Source organism: Fundulus heteroclitus, chromosome 23 (genome assembly GCF_011125445.2).
Source record: "Fundulus heteroclitus isolate FHET01 chromosome 23, MU-UCD_Fhet_4.1, whole genome shotgun sequence".
NCBI lineage: Eukaryota > Metazoa > Chordata > Actinopteri > Cyprinodontiformes > Fundulidae > Fundulus > Fundulus heteroclitus.
The window spans coordinates 16360474-16374140 of NC_046383.1; the positions used below are offsets into that span (position 1 = coordinate 16360474).

Below are 13667 nucleotides of genomic sequence, written 5' to 3' on the forward strand. Positions count from 1 at the left end.
CAGTGCTGGCGCCCTCTGGTGGCCACTGCCAGCCTACCACTGGTTCTGGTGTTGACCGGGTCCAAATGCAGCTCTCCTTGAGCTTTGAACTGCTGCTGCATTTCCTTCATGCTGCATCTCATCATTCAAGGTGCTGCAGAAACTCTGCCAGAGCGGCTTCCTCCTAAATGTCCTGCAAACATCTGGAGATGTTCCTGGGAGAACCTCCAGATGGACCCGGTGGACCCGATGGACCGGGTCTGCACCTGCAGCTCTTACTTTAAAATGTAAAGACTGCTTTGGCGCTTCTTGCCAGGTGCTTTCATACATTTCCACAAAGAATGAGACGAAAAGTGAAATATTCTTTTTTAAGTATTTTTGCTGATTTTTGGACCTAATTTTTGGTTCCAGTAAAACATGTATTAATTTTATTTATTTATTATTTTTTTAAAACATGTATTAAACCTATTTACTCCACATTACTCCAGACTTTTTGAATTGACAAAGCTTCCTGGAGAGGAAGCGAAACGTCTTCATATACAGAAAACAAGTCCAGTTGTTTTGTTTTTTACTTTTTTTTGGAATGACGATGACCTGATGACTGAGAATCTTCACCAGATATTAAACCTAAATTAACACTTTTTCATTCTTTAAGTTAGAAACCAAAACAAGTTTGCTAGGTTTCATAAAAGCAGTGATTTTGATGGAAAGCTTCAGTTTTGGGGCTTTTTAGTTCAGCTGGACTGAAGCCAAAGGTTCTGATGGTTTCCGGACCTTGTCGCTCGGTGCGGTTTGGATCTGGAGGATCAGAAATGGGCTCTGGACCAATGTGAAGGTTTTATTGGGCAGAACAGAACCATGAACTGGATCTTGTGACCGGACTACTATACGGACAGTAAGGCGAGTTCCTCGGGTTCTGATGGCGTGCGGTCCGACCGGCCTCGGCGGTTTGTTTGGTCCGATCAGACAAACCGGAGCAGGACCGGCAGGAACGGATTCAGAGATCTAAACTTATTCCTTTATCTGCGGGCAGCGCCGTTCAGAACCTGTGGATCGTCTCGCATCGTGACGGTTCTGATCAGTGGACCCAGGTCATGGCAGGCGTCTGATGGCCGGTTATCTCTGGCCCATCCTGGAACCCGTCTCAGTTCTCAGACCCAGAACCAGAACCAAAGGTTCTCCTCCAGCCGTTGCACAGAGTGTTGCCGGCGTTATGAGACGGGTTCAGCAGAACCAAGTCTGACCCGTTCAGCTGTGCTCCAGGAGCCGTTGCAGACGCCTCTAAGGAGCGTTTGGACCCTGATCCGTGCTGCTGTGTCTCCTCAGGTTCTGATCATGACGTGCACGGCGTTCGCCGGCGTCCTGCTGCTGAACTACCAGCGGGACTACGCCGAGTGGCTGCTGCCGCTCATCATCGTCTGTCTCTTCTCCTTCCTGGTGGCCCACTGCTTCCTGTCCATCTTTGAGATCGTGGTGGACGTCCTCTTCCTCTGCTTCGCCATCGACACCAAGTACAACGACGGCACCCCAGGGAAGGAGTTCTTCATGGATAAAGCTCTCATGGTGAGCCGGGCCGACCTGCCCGCACCTCAGGGACGAGGGTTAATCCCTCCTGCACGTCTCACCCACACTCAGACCCACTTTAAAACAGTACTTTAGTGTTTATTAATTAATTTTTTTATTTATTTTCATTTAAAAAAAAACAGTAATAAAAAACAGGACTTCACTGTTTTTTATTACTGTTTTTTTATTTTTATAAAAAAAAACAGTAATAAAAAACAGAACTTCAGACTTTTTTTTGATTTTTTAAATGTATTTATCTATTTTTATAAAAAAAATTAATAAAAAAACAGAACTTCAGACTTTTTTTTAGATTTTTTAAATGTATTTATCTATTTATTTTTATAAAAAAATGTATATAAAAACAGAACTTCAGACTTTTTAGATTTTTTAAATTTATTTATCTATTTATTTTTATTAAAAAAATTAATAAAAAAACAGAACTTCTGACTTTTTTTAGATTTTTTAAATGTATTTATCTATTTATTTTTATAAAAAAATAATAAAAAAACAGAACTTCAGACTTTTTTTTAGATTTTTTTTAAATGTATTTATCTATTTATTTTTATAAAAATGTATATAAAAACAGAATTTCAGACTTTTTAGATTTTTTAAATTTATTTATCTATTTATTTTTATAAAAAAAATTAATAAAAAAACAGAACTTCAGACTTTTTTTTAGATTTCTTTAAATGTATTTATCTATTTATTTTTATTAAAAAATAATAAAAAAACAGAACTTCAGACTTTTTTTTAGATTTTTTTAAATGTATTTATCTATTTATTTTTATAAAATGTATATAAAAACAGAATTTCAGACTTTTTAGATTTTTTAAATTTATTTATCTATTTATTTTTATAAAAAAATTAATAAAAAAACAGAACTTCAGACTTTTTTTTAGATTTCTTTAAATGTATTTATCTATTTATTTTTATAAAAAATGTGTATAAAAACAGAACTTCAGACTTTTTAGATTTTTTAAATTTATTTATCTATTTATTTTTATAAAAAAAATTATAAAAAAACAGAACTTCAGACTTTTTTTTTTAGATTTTTTAAATGTATTTATCTATTTATTTTTATAAAAAATGTATATAAAAACAGAACTTCAGACTTTTTAGATTTTTTAAATGTATTTATCTATTTATTTTTATAAGAAAATAGTAATAAAAACAGACCTTCAGACTTTTTTTTTAGATTTTTTTAAATTTCCTATTTATTTTTATAAAAAAAATTAATAAAAAAACAGAACTTCAGACTTTTTTTTAGATTTTTTAAATGTATTTATCTATTTATTTTTATTAAAAAAATTAATAAAACAGAACTTCAGACTTTTTTTTTAGATTTTTTTAAATGTATCTATTTATTTTTTATAAGAAAATAGTAATAAAAACAGACCTTCAGACTTTTTTTTTAGGCAGGTCTTTAGTTTCAATCTTCTGTGCGGTTCTGTCTGTCAGGAATGTTTCACGGTTTCTCTGAGGTTCCCTTTGATGCACCTTTGTCCCTAAATGTCTGTAGCCCCGCCCCCTGTGACACACCTCACCTGCCTGTTCTGGCTCCGCCCTGCAGGAGTTCGTGGAGAGCAGCCGGCGCCTGGAGCGTGCGGGGGGACGTGGGCGGAGCCGGGTGAAAGAGGCGACGTCGGAGGGGGCGGAGATGAAGCCCATGGTGAGTGAATGCAGTGCCGGAGGGGGCGTGGCCAGGCGGAAAAGCTCATCGGGGGTGGGGGCAGGGCCACACTGGGCGGAGGGCGGGGAGTGGGAGGAGCTTCAGGAGTTCCAGGTGTACTACCTGCTGGTGGGGGTGCTGGTGGACTGGGTGCTGACGGAGCAGAGCGACTTCGTCCTCTGTCTCAGCGAGGACGTCGTCCTCTTCCTCTGCGTCTGCCTGCCCACCTCCACCCTCTTCCTGTTCGTCAGCCTGCTGCACACGCCAAGCCCCGCCCCCTTCGCCGAGTCGGCCTCTAAGTCAGCCGCCATCACCTCCGCGTGCTAACATGAGACTAACTGATGAGCATCTGGCTGGAGGAACACTAATGCATGCTTCATCGCCACCATCATCATCATCATCATGCCTGCTGGAGCCCAACTCACAGACTTTGTTTCATTATTTTTTACTTTTGTACATTTTTTATGGAGAATATTTTTATAAAGAACTACCAGCAGCTCTGTGTGCGAGTGTTTGTGTTGCGCCTTGTTGTTGTCGCCGTGTTGCTTTAAAGCCAACAAGGACTCAGCCGATAACAGCAGCAGGCTCTGATGCTCTCAGGTGGCTGGTTCAAATCCGTCCTGACGGAGCAATCCTGACCTGAGCCGTGTGGGGAACTGGTCCAGGATGGGAACTGAACCGAACACTGAATCTGAGTCAGACCCAGATAAATCGGGTCAGACCAGGAGCAGACTGCATGGGACTTATAGCCATGGGGCCACAGGCAGAAAGCACAGCTCAGTGACTCTTAGGAGAGGAATGTCATGGATTATTAAACACCAGGAGGTTCCAGTCGATTCCTCCAGCAGACGACCAGTAGATCAGCTGAGATGGCTTTAAATCACTGCCAGGGTCCAGACTTTAGAGGCCCCCCCCCCCCCCCCACCAGAAGACCCAAAGCAGGTGAACTTAGACAGGTAGAGCTCAGAAGGTAGAGAGCGAGACCCCTGGGGCAGACGGGGAGACCCTGAGGCCCCCACAGGCAGCTATGAAGAGAAAACCCAGGAGACCCCAGCTGGTAGGGGGGGGGGTAGAAAGAGCTGATGTTTGGGTCCCGTGAAGGAGCTCAGGTCTGCTTTCAGATGGTTGCCGGTTCAGAAACATTCTCAGGGACTGAAAAGTTTCACCTTTTCTGACAAGATGTTCAAAGCTGCAGCTCCACAGCAGAGGTGACCTGATGAATGTGAATGCCTTAAATCTGACGCCAGGACGCTGCTCCATGTGGGATTCTGGCCTGAACAGAAACCGGCCGATCCGATCAGTAACAGAACCGACCTCAAACTGCGTTAAATCATATTTTCCATAAAATCATCAGACGCAGGTTATCAGCTGGGTCCTCTGAGGAGTCCGTCCTGATGGCACCTTTCTGTTGAAATCATTGGTACCACAACCTGTTTCTATCACCCCAACAAAAACATGTGACCCGTCAGCTGGAGGTAGAAGAACCGCTACCTCCAGGGGCGTGGTTGGCAGAACAGCTCTGATTGGCTGAACATCTCAACACTTCTCTGCTGGTGTGTCTGAGAGCAGAACTGATCATCAGTCCCTCCTCTCCACACAACAGCAACAAACCAGCAACGGTGTCCTGTTGCGTGGCTGCTGGCCCCTAGGAGGCCCCCAGGAGCCTCTAGGGACCTCCAGGAGCCGGCTTCCTGATCACGAGTCCATAACAATGCACCCAGAAACAAAAACATTCCCATTTCATAGGAAGCTGCGCTCTGGCCATGAGCGACTTTTAGCTGGATAACAAGTCCTGTAACAAGTTCCATAACATTGTGCTTAACTAGCTGGTTAAGGTGCTGAAGAAATGATTAACGAGCTCCTTAACAGGCTGCTTAACGAGCTCCATACCCAGCTGGTTAATGAGCTCCTTAACAGGCTGGTTAACGAGCTCCATACCCAGCTGGTTAACAAGCTCCTTAACAGGCTGGTTAACGAGCTCCATACCCAGCTGCTTAACGAGCTCCATACCCAGCTGCTTAACGAGCTCCATACCCAGCTGCTTAACGAGCTCCATACCCAGCTGGTTAACGAGCTCCATACCCAGCTGCTTAACGAGCTCCTTAACAGGCTGGTTAACGAGCTTCATACCCAGCTGCTTAACGAGCCGTGTAACCTACTGTGCTTTGGGGCCTCTGCATTTTAACCATTTCCACATTTCCTGTTTCAGGCTCCAGGGACAAGTTCAGCTTGACCAAAATCAGCCGCTGGGACTTGTTAAAGAGACATTCCAGATGTTTATTTTTACCAACGTGTAACATGTTTACTATGGTTTCACTCCAGGGAAAACAATATTTTAATAAGAAACTGGAAAACAACGTAACAATGTAATGAAGCACTTTATCTGGAAGCGCTGCAGATTTTAAACCGGCTGATGCATTTTTTCGTAGTGATGTCCTTTTTTATGAGACTCACCGCTCAGTTCCTAACGCCGTCCGGACACTTTTCCTAACCTGTCTGTTCTGTGGGCGGAGCTGACTCCTCACCTGGACTCCATCTAAGGGGCGGGGCCTGTGGACAGGTAGAGCAGCAGCTGATTATGCCCTCAGAGAGTGGAGGCTGGGGCCATGGAAATGAGGCGTAGTGGTCACTGGATCAGGAATCTGATTGGCTCATGTGACCAATGAGGAAGTCTTCTTCTACACAGGAAAGCGGGGGTGGGGCTTCTCGTGGTGGGACACCTGTATCCTCCTCCCTGAGTTTCCTGCTAATCCAGACAAAAGGAAGGTCTGTGGGCGGAGCCTCCTGCAGCGGCGGCAGCTGAGTTCAGACGGTCAGCAATAACACCGGAACGAGTCTTCCTGCTTCTGTTCATCCCTTCAGAACGAGGCGGCCCATCAGAACCCAGTGTGACCCTGCAGGTCTCCGGAGCGAGGGGGGGTCTGCCCCGAGCTGTTAGACGTTGTTAGACTGTAGCATCAAACTGTAACGGCCTGAAATCTCTTTCAGAAATACGTTCACCTCCGACGTCACCCTGAGTCCTAACACCCGGCCGGCTCAGCCAGCTGGTTGGTTCTCCTCACACTGGGAGGGAATCGGATCGTCAACTCAGTCAGAACCAAGAACCGCTCTGAAATCAACTCCTTGGGTTAATACGAACCTTACCGGTGGATGTGCTGACCCGTTTCTGCGACCTTTCCCATCATGCACCTCTATCACAGCAGAGGACCAGGGAGCCTGAAGGGGGCGCTGTTCCCAGAGTCCGGTTTGCGGATGGATGCGGGTAGCCGAGCCGCGCATGTCGACTAATTGCACTAAAGATGGAGTTCCTGCAACACTGAAGTCAGACTAACAGAGCTGTTGAGTTTTAGATGTGTTTGTAGCTCAGAAATTAATTCACTTCATGTTGAAAAACTGGGAAAGATGAATCCTGCTGCTCCGGCGGGTTTATTTCTGGTCATGTGACTGCTGTTGCCGGGCAGATTAGCTGCAGGGGCTGAGGCGTTTCACTCCAACATCAACATGAAGGGATGAGGAGGAAAAAGGGCTTTGGGTGGAAAAGTCATCACCACAGGGTTTCTATGCAGGATTAAAGAAGTTTGAAAGAAAAAAGGAGAAATTTTACATTTCCACATTCTATGCTTTGATCTAAAATATAATGATCTCAATATTCTAAAGGAATTTAAACTCACATTCATATCTAAATAAAGATGTTTCTCTTTTGATGGTTTCTGACCCGCAGAGAGATCCATAAGGACCTGTTTCTGCTCTTCAGGCCTGCAGGGTTAAACTGGGGCTTTAGATGCCAAATGAACTGTTAATCTGCTATTTGATGAATATTTATACAACACAGTACTAGATTTATTGTTAGATAATCTCCTGATTTGATCAAACGTCAGACGCCAGCTTCTTCAGTACAGATAAAACCCAACATGGAAGAAGCTTCCTGCTCAGATGATTTACAAGCTGCAAAATCATGGAAGCTTGAAAATAGGAACCCTGTCAGGATCAAAGATCAGCTCAGAAAAAGTTTCTAAACTCTCTGGGAGAATCGGGCTGAAAACGGTCTTCTGGATTAGGGATCCTGTTTCTGTTGGAGGAAAACTCCTCATCCAACCAATCAGAGCACATAGCACAGGCTCCTCCCACTGAAGGTAAGTGAGGGTCGGAGAGGTTCTGGTCAGGTTCTGATCCAGAGCCAATCAGCTCTCAGGTTGATTTCAGAGTGAAGTCTGAAACATCTGCAGAGCTTCCTGTCCAGATGTTCCTGCAGATGTTCCTGAAACCTCCCTCTGAAATCCAAACCTTAGCGAGAGTTCCTGCCCTGAGATCTGCGGCCGGAGCGTCTCCGACTCTTCACCGCCATGTTTCTGCGACTGTTTGCAGCTGATGCATGTCCATGTCCTGCAGCCTGGTTCCTGCTGCTGGACTCAGCCAGAGTTTGACCGCCAGGTGTGACACTAGTGTTTAGCTTTTCTCTGCAGTAACCAGTCGTTTGTAACACTGAAGAACTTTGCTTTGGTTCTCCGTTGGTTTTTATATCATTTCTTATGTATCTTTGTTTTATAAGAAAATAATTAAAAGCAGAATTTCAGTCTGTGTTTGTCTTCTTTGTGTTCACATTTAAACGGAGGAAATTTAGAGCCAGACTTTTAGAAGTTCTCTGCTTCAACACGCCTGAGCCAAATATTTAGCTCACCTGTGGAGCTCACCTGGATCACATGACCCTGACTTAAGGTGAACAGCTTCACTGGCCGACTGTGGGAGGAAACGTCTGATAACAGGAACAATCTGCATCTGCTTCAAGCTTCTGGAAAGGAGATGGAGAGAAATGGGGAGCCGGTCTGGTTGATTGGAACATGTTAGCTTCCGAAGGAGAGACCTGCAGGCAGAGAGGAGAACCATCTTCAAGAACAAGATGGTGTTAGACAAAATGCTTTACTCTGGTTATTTATGGGACTAAAGTTTGGATAAATCTGTCAAGACAACCAAGAATATCAAGAGTAAAATGCTAAAAACCCAACCAAACTGCTCAGAAGTCTGGAGCAGATGAAGGTATCGAGGGCGAGGAACGTGTATGATGGAGACAAAAAGAGAAGTTAAAGGAAACATGGTCCGTTTGTCCTCAGCTAGGAGCAGCAAACAGAGCGGTGAAAATGTAGGTCCTCCTCTCAGAACCCTGCTTTTGGCTCCAGTCATGAAGGACAGAAGATCTCCAAACCAGCCTGGACCTGTGGGAAAAACTATTCCTCCACATCTTCAGTTTCATCCACCTGATTACTGCCAGAAGAGTCAGAAATCCTGCAAACAGAACCTGTGTGGCAACATGAAGTAGGCTCAAACAGCAACACCTCATGGCCTGATGTAAAGTCTTAAAGAACAGATCACACCCATCAGTCTGGAAAGGGGTCCAGGTCCATTCCTCAGGCTCTGGGCCTCCAGAGAACCTCAGAGAGAACCACCATCCACTCCTGGATAGAACATGGAACAGAGGAGAACCTTCCCAGGAGAGGCCGACCCACCAGAATCACTCCAGAACCTCACCAACGACTCATCCAGAAGGTCCCAGAACAACATCTGAAGCTCTGCAGGAACCTGCCTCAGGTAAGGTCCAAGGTCAATGAGAACTAACAAAAACACGAGCCTGGACCTCATTCCCACAGAACCACGGGGAACCAGAAAAAGATCACTAAAGGCCTTCGATACCATGGACCATAACTACTGTTAACTCTTCCATGTTTTAATTTCTCAGAGCTTAGGATCAGCCATATTTAAAATATCGTAAACAATGTGTCGTCATCATCGACTGCAAATCCTTTATTCACAAAGTCAAAAAAAGGAATCCCTCAAGGAACAATCCTCGGCCTCATCCTTTTCAGCTTGCATATCAATAGCCTCCCTGAAATCTGTCCAGAAGTAGGTTTGGAAATGTACGCTGACGACACTGTGGTGTCGGGGAAAAGCTGTGCTGCATTCAGCAGCTGATGTCAGCGATGGCATTCTCACCCAACAAAATATATTTAAAATATCATTTAAAAACAGGAAGTTTTGGTTCAACCGTTGATTCACTGCAGAGATACAGTCAGGGAGGGAGGAATGTGATTGTTACCTGGGTTTAAAGTCAGGTAAATCTAGAGATCATCTGCATAAAGGTGGAGAAACAAGTGCCACTGAGTTATAATCACTGAGTGGCAGCAGATACAGGCGAAAAGGAGGTGAGGATGTGATGGTGTCCATGGTTTACTGGAGGAAACTGTAAATTCTATAAAGATGGGGAAATAATCAGGAATGGACAGTCCCTGAGAGATTACAAGATCTGGAGTATGCCTTAGGTGGTGGGTTGGTCCAGATTGGGTCAGATTAAAAGATGCCACAAGCCCTAAAAACTCAGCAGAAATTAATGTTTAACTCCCCAAATGGTCAAATTTAGGAATACAGCCACCAAGAGGCTCAGAAAATTCATGTGTGTGAGCTCAGCCACAAACATCAGGGCAGAGAGAGGACAACGAAGGCCTGAGGGAACAGGATCGGACACGGGAACCCAAGGAAAGACTCAAGTATTCAGACGGCAGAACCTGGAGAACCTGAGGATGAAGGAGACTAATGGAGAGTTTAGCTCTGCGATACGATGCAGACGGAGGACAATGTTACATTACTAAAGATTTCTACAAGTTCAAAGATCTACTGCGAGGTAATAGAGAGAGAATAGACAGATGAGCTAAAGGGCGAACTTTGGTCCGAACAAAGCCCGTTCCTACCATAAGGTTGGATAACAGCAAAGTGGAAGTTATTTCTTTTAATCATCTGTTTAACTTAATAAAACCTCATAAAAGTGTAACAAAACAACCCAATACTGAGTATGAAGGCTTATAAAAATTATTTAGTTAAAAAGGTACCATAGGTACATTTTCTAATAGATTTTGGACAAAGAAGCCTCCCTCCATAAAATACAGGTGCAGGTCATATAATTAGAATATCATTAAAAAGTACATTTTGTTGTAATTCCATTCAAAAAGTGAAACTTGTATAAAAGTTAATTAATGCAGAAACAAATGAAAAGTTAAGATTATATGGATTAAACACAATGTCAAACATAAATACAAATAAAAACACACCTTAAGAAGATGTAATAATGAATAATTATTTTATTTAATTGATGTCTTAAATCCTTTTTTTGTGTCCCTGACAAAGATTGTATAAAATGTTTGTGGTCATTTTTTTTTGCATTATAACTGGAATGGTTCCAATCCAACTTTATTTACTTTAAACACACAGAGACCAAAGTGCTGTACAAAAACCCCCACAAATATAAATAGCACAAATATTCAGGTTTATGGTTTAAATTAAAAGGTATTAATATTTAAGGAAAGGAGCATAAACTAGCCTACTATGCAGATTATATTCTACTGTAATCATTATTTTAATTATATTCCAATTTCCTAACTTTAGGAAATTGGAGAGAAAATGGCGCTCTACACCCCAAGAGGAATCCTACCTAATCTGGAGGGACAGTCTATTGTTGTATAACAAGACCCTTCGCAGAGTTAGAGCAGCATATTTTTCATCATTAATGGAGGAGAACAAAAATAATCCTAGATTTCTCTTCAGTACAGTTGCCAAACTTACCCAGAGCCACAGCTCTGTTGATCCATCCATTCCCTTAGCTCTTAGCAGTAATGATTTTATGGGATTCTTCATAAATAAAATTGATTCCATTAAAAATAAATAACTGGCATCCTCCCAAACATGATTACCTCGTCCTCAGTAAGTGAGGCAGCATTGGAGGAATCTTTAGAACCTGCGCAGTGTTTGAACTGTTTAAAAGCAGTAGAGCTTTCTGAGCTATCTAAAATTTTAGCTTCATCTAAACCTTATACCTGTATGTTAGACCCAATCCCAACCAAGTTGTTCAAGGAGGTATTCCCTTTGATCAGTGGCACTATTTTAGACATGATTAATCTATCCTTAGTAAATGGATATGTACCACAGGTTTTTAAAGTAGCTGTTATTAAACCTTTACTTAAGAAACCATCTCTTGATCAAGATGAGTTAGTAAATTACAGACCTATATCTAATCTTCTTTTCTTATCTAAAATTCTTGAGAAAGTAGTTGCTAATCAACTATGTGAACATTTACAAAGTAATGACCTACTTAAGGAGTTTCAGTCAGGCTTCAGAGCTCATCATAGCACTGAAGCAGCTCTGGTGAAGGTCACTAATGATATTCTCATGGCCTCAGATAATGGACTTGTGTCTATACTTGTCCTGTTAGATCTCAGTGCTGCATTTGATACAGTTGATCACAATATTCTCCTACAAAGACTTGAGCATACTGTAGGGATTAAGGGGAAAAGCATTAGGCTGGTTTAAATCTTATCTGTCGGACAGATTCCAGTTTGTTCATGTTAATAATAAATCTTCCTCAAACTCTAGGGTCACCTGTGGAGTACCACAGGGTTCAGTCCTTGGACCAATTCTCTTTACTATATATATGCTTCCGATTGGCAAAATTATCAGACAGCATGGGATTCATTTCCACTGTTATGCTGATGACACTCAGCTATATTTATCCATAAATCCTGATGAATCCAATCAGTTACTTCCACTGCAGTCATGTCTTGATGACATCAAAAGCTGGATGACTTTAAATTTCCTGCACTTAATATCTGACAAGACAGAAGTTGTAATCTTTGGACCAGAGTCCTCTAAAAATAAACTTCTTAATCAATCACTTAATCTGGATGGCATTAACTTGGCCTCTGGTAATAAAGTAAAAAATCTTGGTGTTATTTTTGACCATGACTTGTCATTTAAATCCCATATTAAACAGGTTTTCAGCATCACTCCTGGACAGAATATTTCTAATTAGGTCTTAATTCTGCTGCCTGATAGGAATCTCTGAAGGAGGAAAGGCCCCAACCTGCTTTCCTCCTGTAGACTTTTAAATGGGATTCAAGGTCTCTCATCTTGCCATATACATCTGGGTCCCATTCATTAAATTGTGTCTAGTTTCCGTTGACAAGGTTTAAAATAAATATATTATGCTTTAGGTGGCATATTCATCTTGATTGGTTCTATTCTTGAGTAGAAATTAAAATGTGGATTTAGGTCCATCTTGCTCTTTTATCTCCTTTGATCCTTGTTGCGGTCCCAAATATTTAGTATAGTCTATTTGCCATTTTGACTCCCATTAGAAATCCCAAGGATCAAAATAAGTTTTAGTGATAACAGAATACTAGATGAAGATATTATATAGCTATTTTTAAGTGATGTGCATATGAAATGCATAATTCCAATAAATTAGACCCTAGATTCAAAGAGTGGACAAAGAGGATTACCAGCTGTACGTACAATAATGAATAAAGAAGCAAGTTTTTATTTTCATTAAGTTATTATAAGGAAAACTTTGGTGAGACACCAGTCCTAGGTTCTGCAGGTGAAACATTTCAGTAAAAAGATAAAACCTGTAGAAAAATTTGTTTGACCCGTTTACAACGGCATACGAAACAAACAAAAATAGAGCCTATAGAACTATTAAAACTGGCTAATTACAGCAAGTGTTTTCAAAGTACAACCGACCAAAATACTGCTATTATGTTGTCAGACCAAAAAGAGTTCAGCTTATTATTGTAAGAGTCAAATTAAATTATTCTAAATAATTTGCAAACTATCTTTTAACACAACAAATGAGCAAAACCCTTCAACCCTTGGATATATATTGATTTACACAATCATTTCATTCAAAAAAATCTGACTAATTTATATATTTAAAATTATCATAGTTTGTTGACCAGGTGAAACAATATACATATTTTTATTTTGGTTTAAAAAAAAAACAGTTTACTTTTTGGCCCTCGGGTTCCTTTGACTTGACAATTTTGGCCCAGATACCGAAAAGTTTTGACACAATGTTAAAGATTGGTTTTAGCGGCCTGCTGTTACATGTCTATTGAAAACCCAACTTACCCCAGTTCCGGATTTGGCCGCAAGTGAGAAAACATTAATCAAGAGGTAGAACAGTTTAAATGCATATTTAATTCATGGAAATTAAATATGGAGACAGAGTATACATTTACCAATCAAGATGATTTCACCGCACGGTCGAGAAGTCTGTCTGAAGTAAGTTTTGGACAAAGACCCTTTTTATCAACTTTAAAACTCCTCCTGCTCGCTCAGGGGAGGAGGACTGACCCCCTCTCCTACTGACCACCCCCCCGGGGGGCAATAAAACTCCATGTTTATCTTACGCTGGAGCAGGGACAGACAAACAGCACTCTGCTTAACTAAGATATTTTCTTAACACACCCCTGCTGTAAAGTTAGCAGCAGGAGACTTACCTGTTCAGGTTGGAGGTTTGTTCATATTTAGTAGCAAATCTGCTTCCTCTGCCACCTTTGGCTCGTTATCCTCAATTCAAACTGGTAGAGAAGTGGATGGCTTATTACCAGACGATGCCAGGGCCCGGGTTGGGATTTAG

The 13667-nt window shown here is 41.8% G+C and overlaps 1 protein-coding gene across 5 annotated transcripts in view; it reads left to right on the forward strand.

The window, feature by feature from the left end:
• slc44a1b (solute carrier family 44 member 1b) overlaps positions 1–7787 on the forward strand; it is a 31863-nt gene extending 24076 nt beyond the window's left edge. For 2 of the 5 annotated variants that reach the window (XM_036127014.1, XM_036127016.1), the window contains exons 14-16: positions 1306–1542; positions 3113–3211; positions 6200–7787. In XM_036127014.1, coding sequence (XP_035982907.1) covers positions 1306–1542; positions 3113–3211; positions 6200–6235 — 372 coding nt within the window. In that variant the 3' untranslated portion in view covers positions 6236–7787. Of the gene's footprint in view, positions 1–1305; positions 1543–3061; positions 3708–5420 lie in introns of those variants that run through there. The other 3 variants (XM_036127015.1, XM_036127017.1, XM_036127013.1) reach the window with 3 other exon arrangements.
• Positions 7788–13667: the final 5880 nt, after the last annotated feature.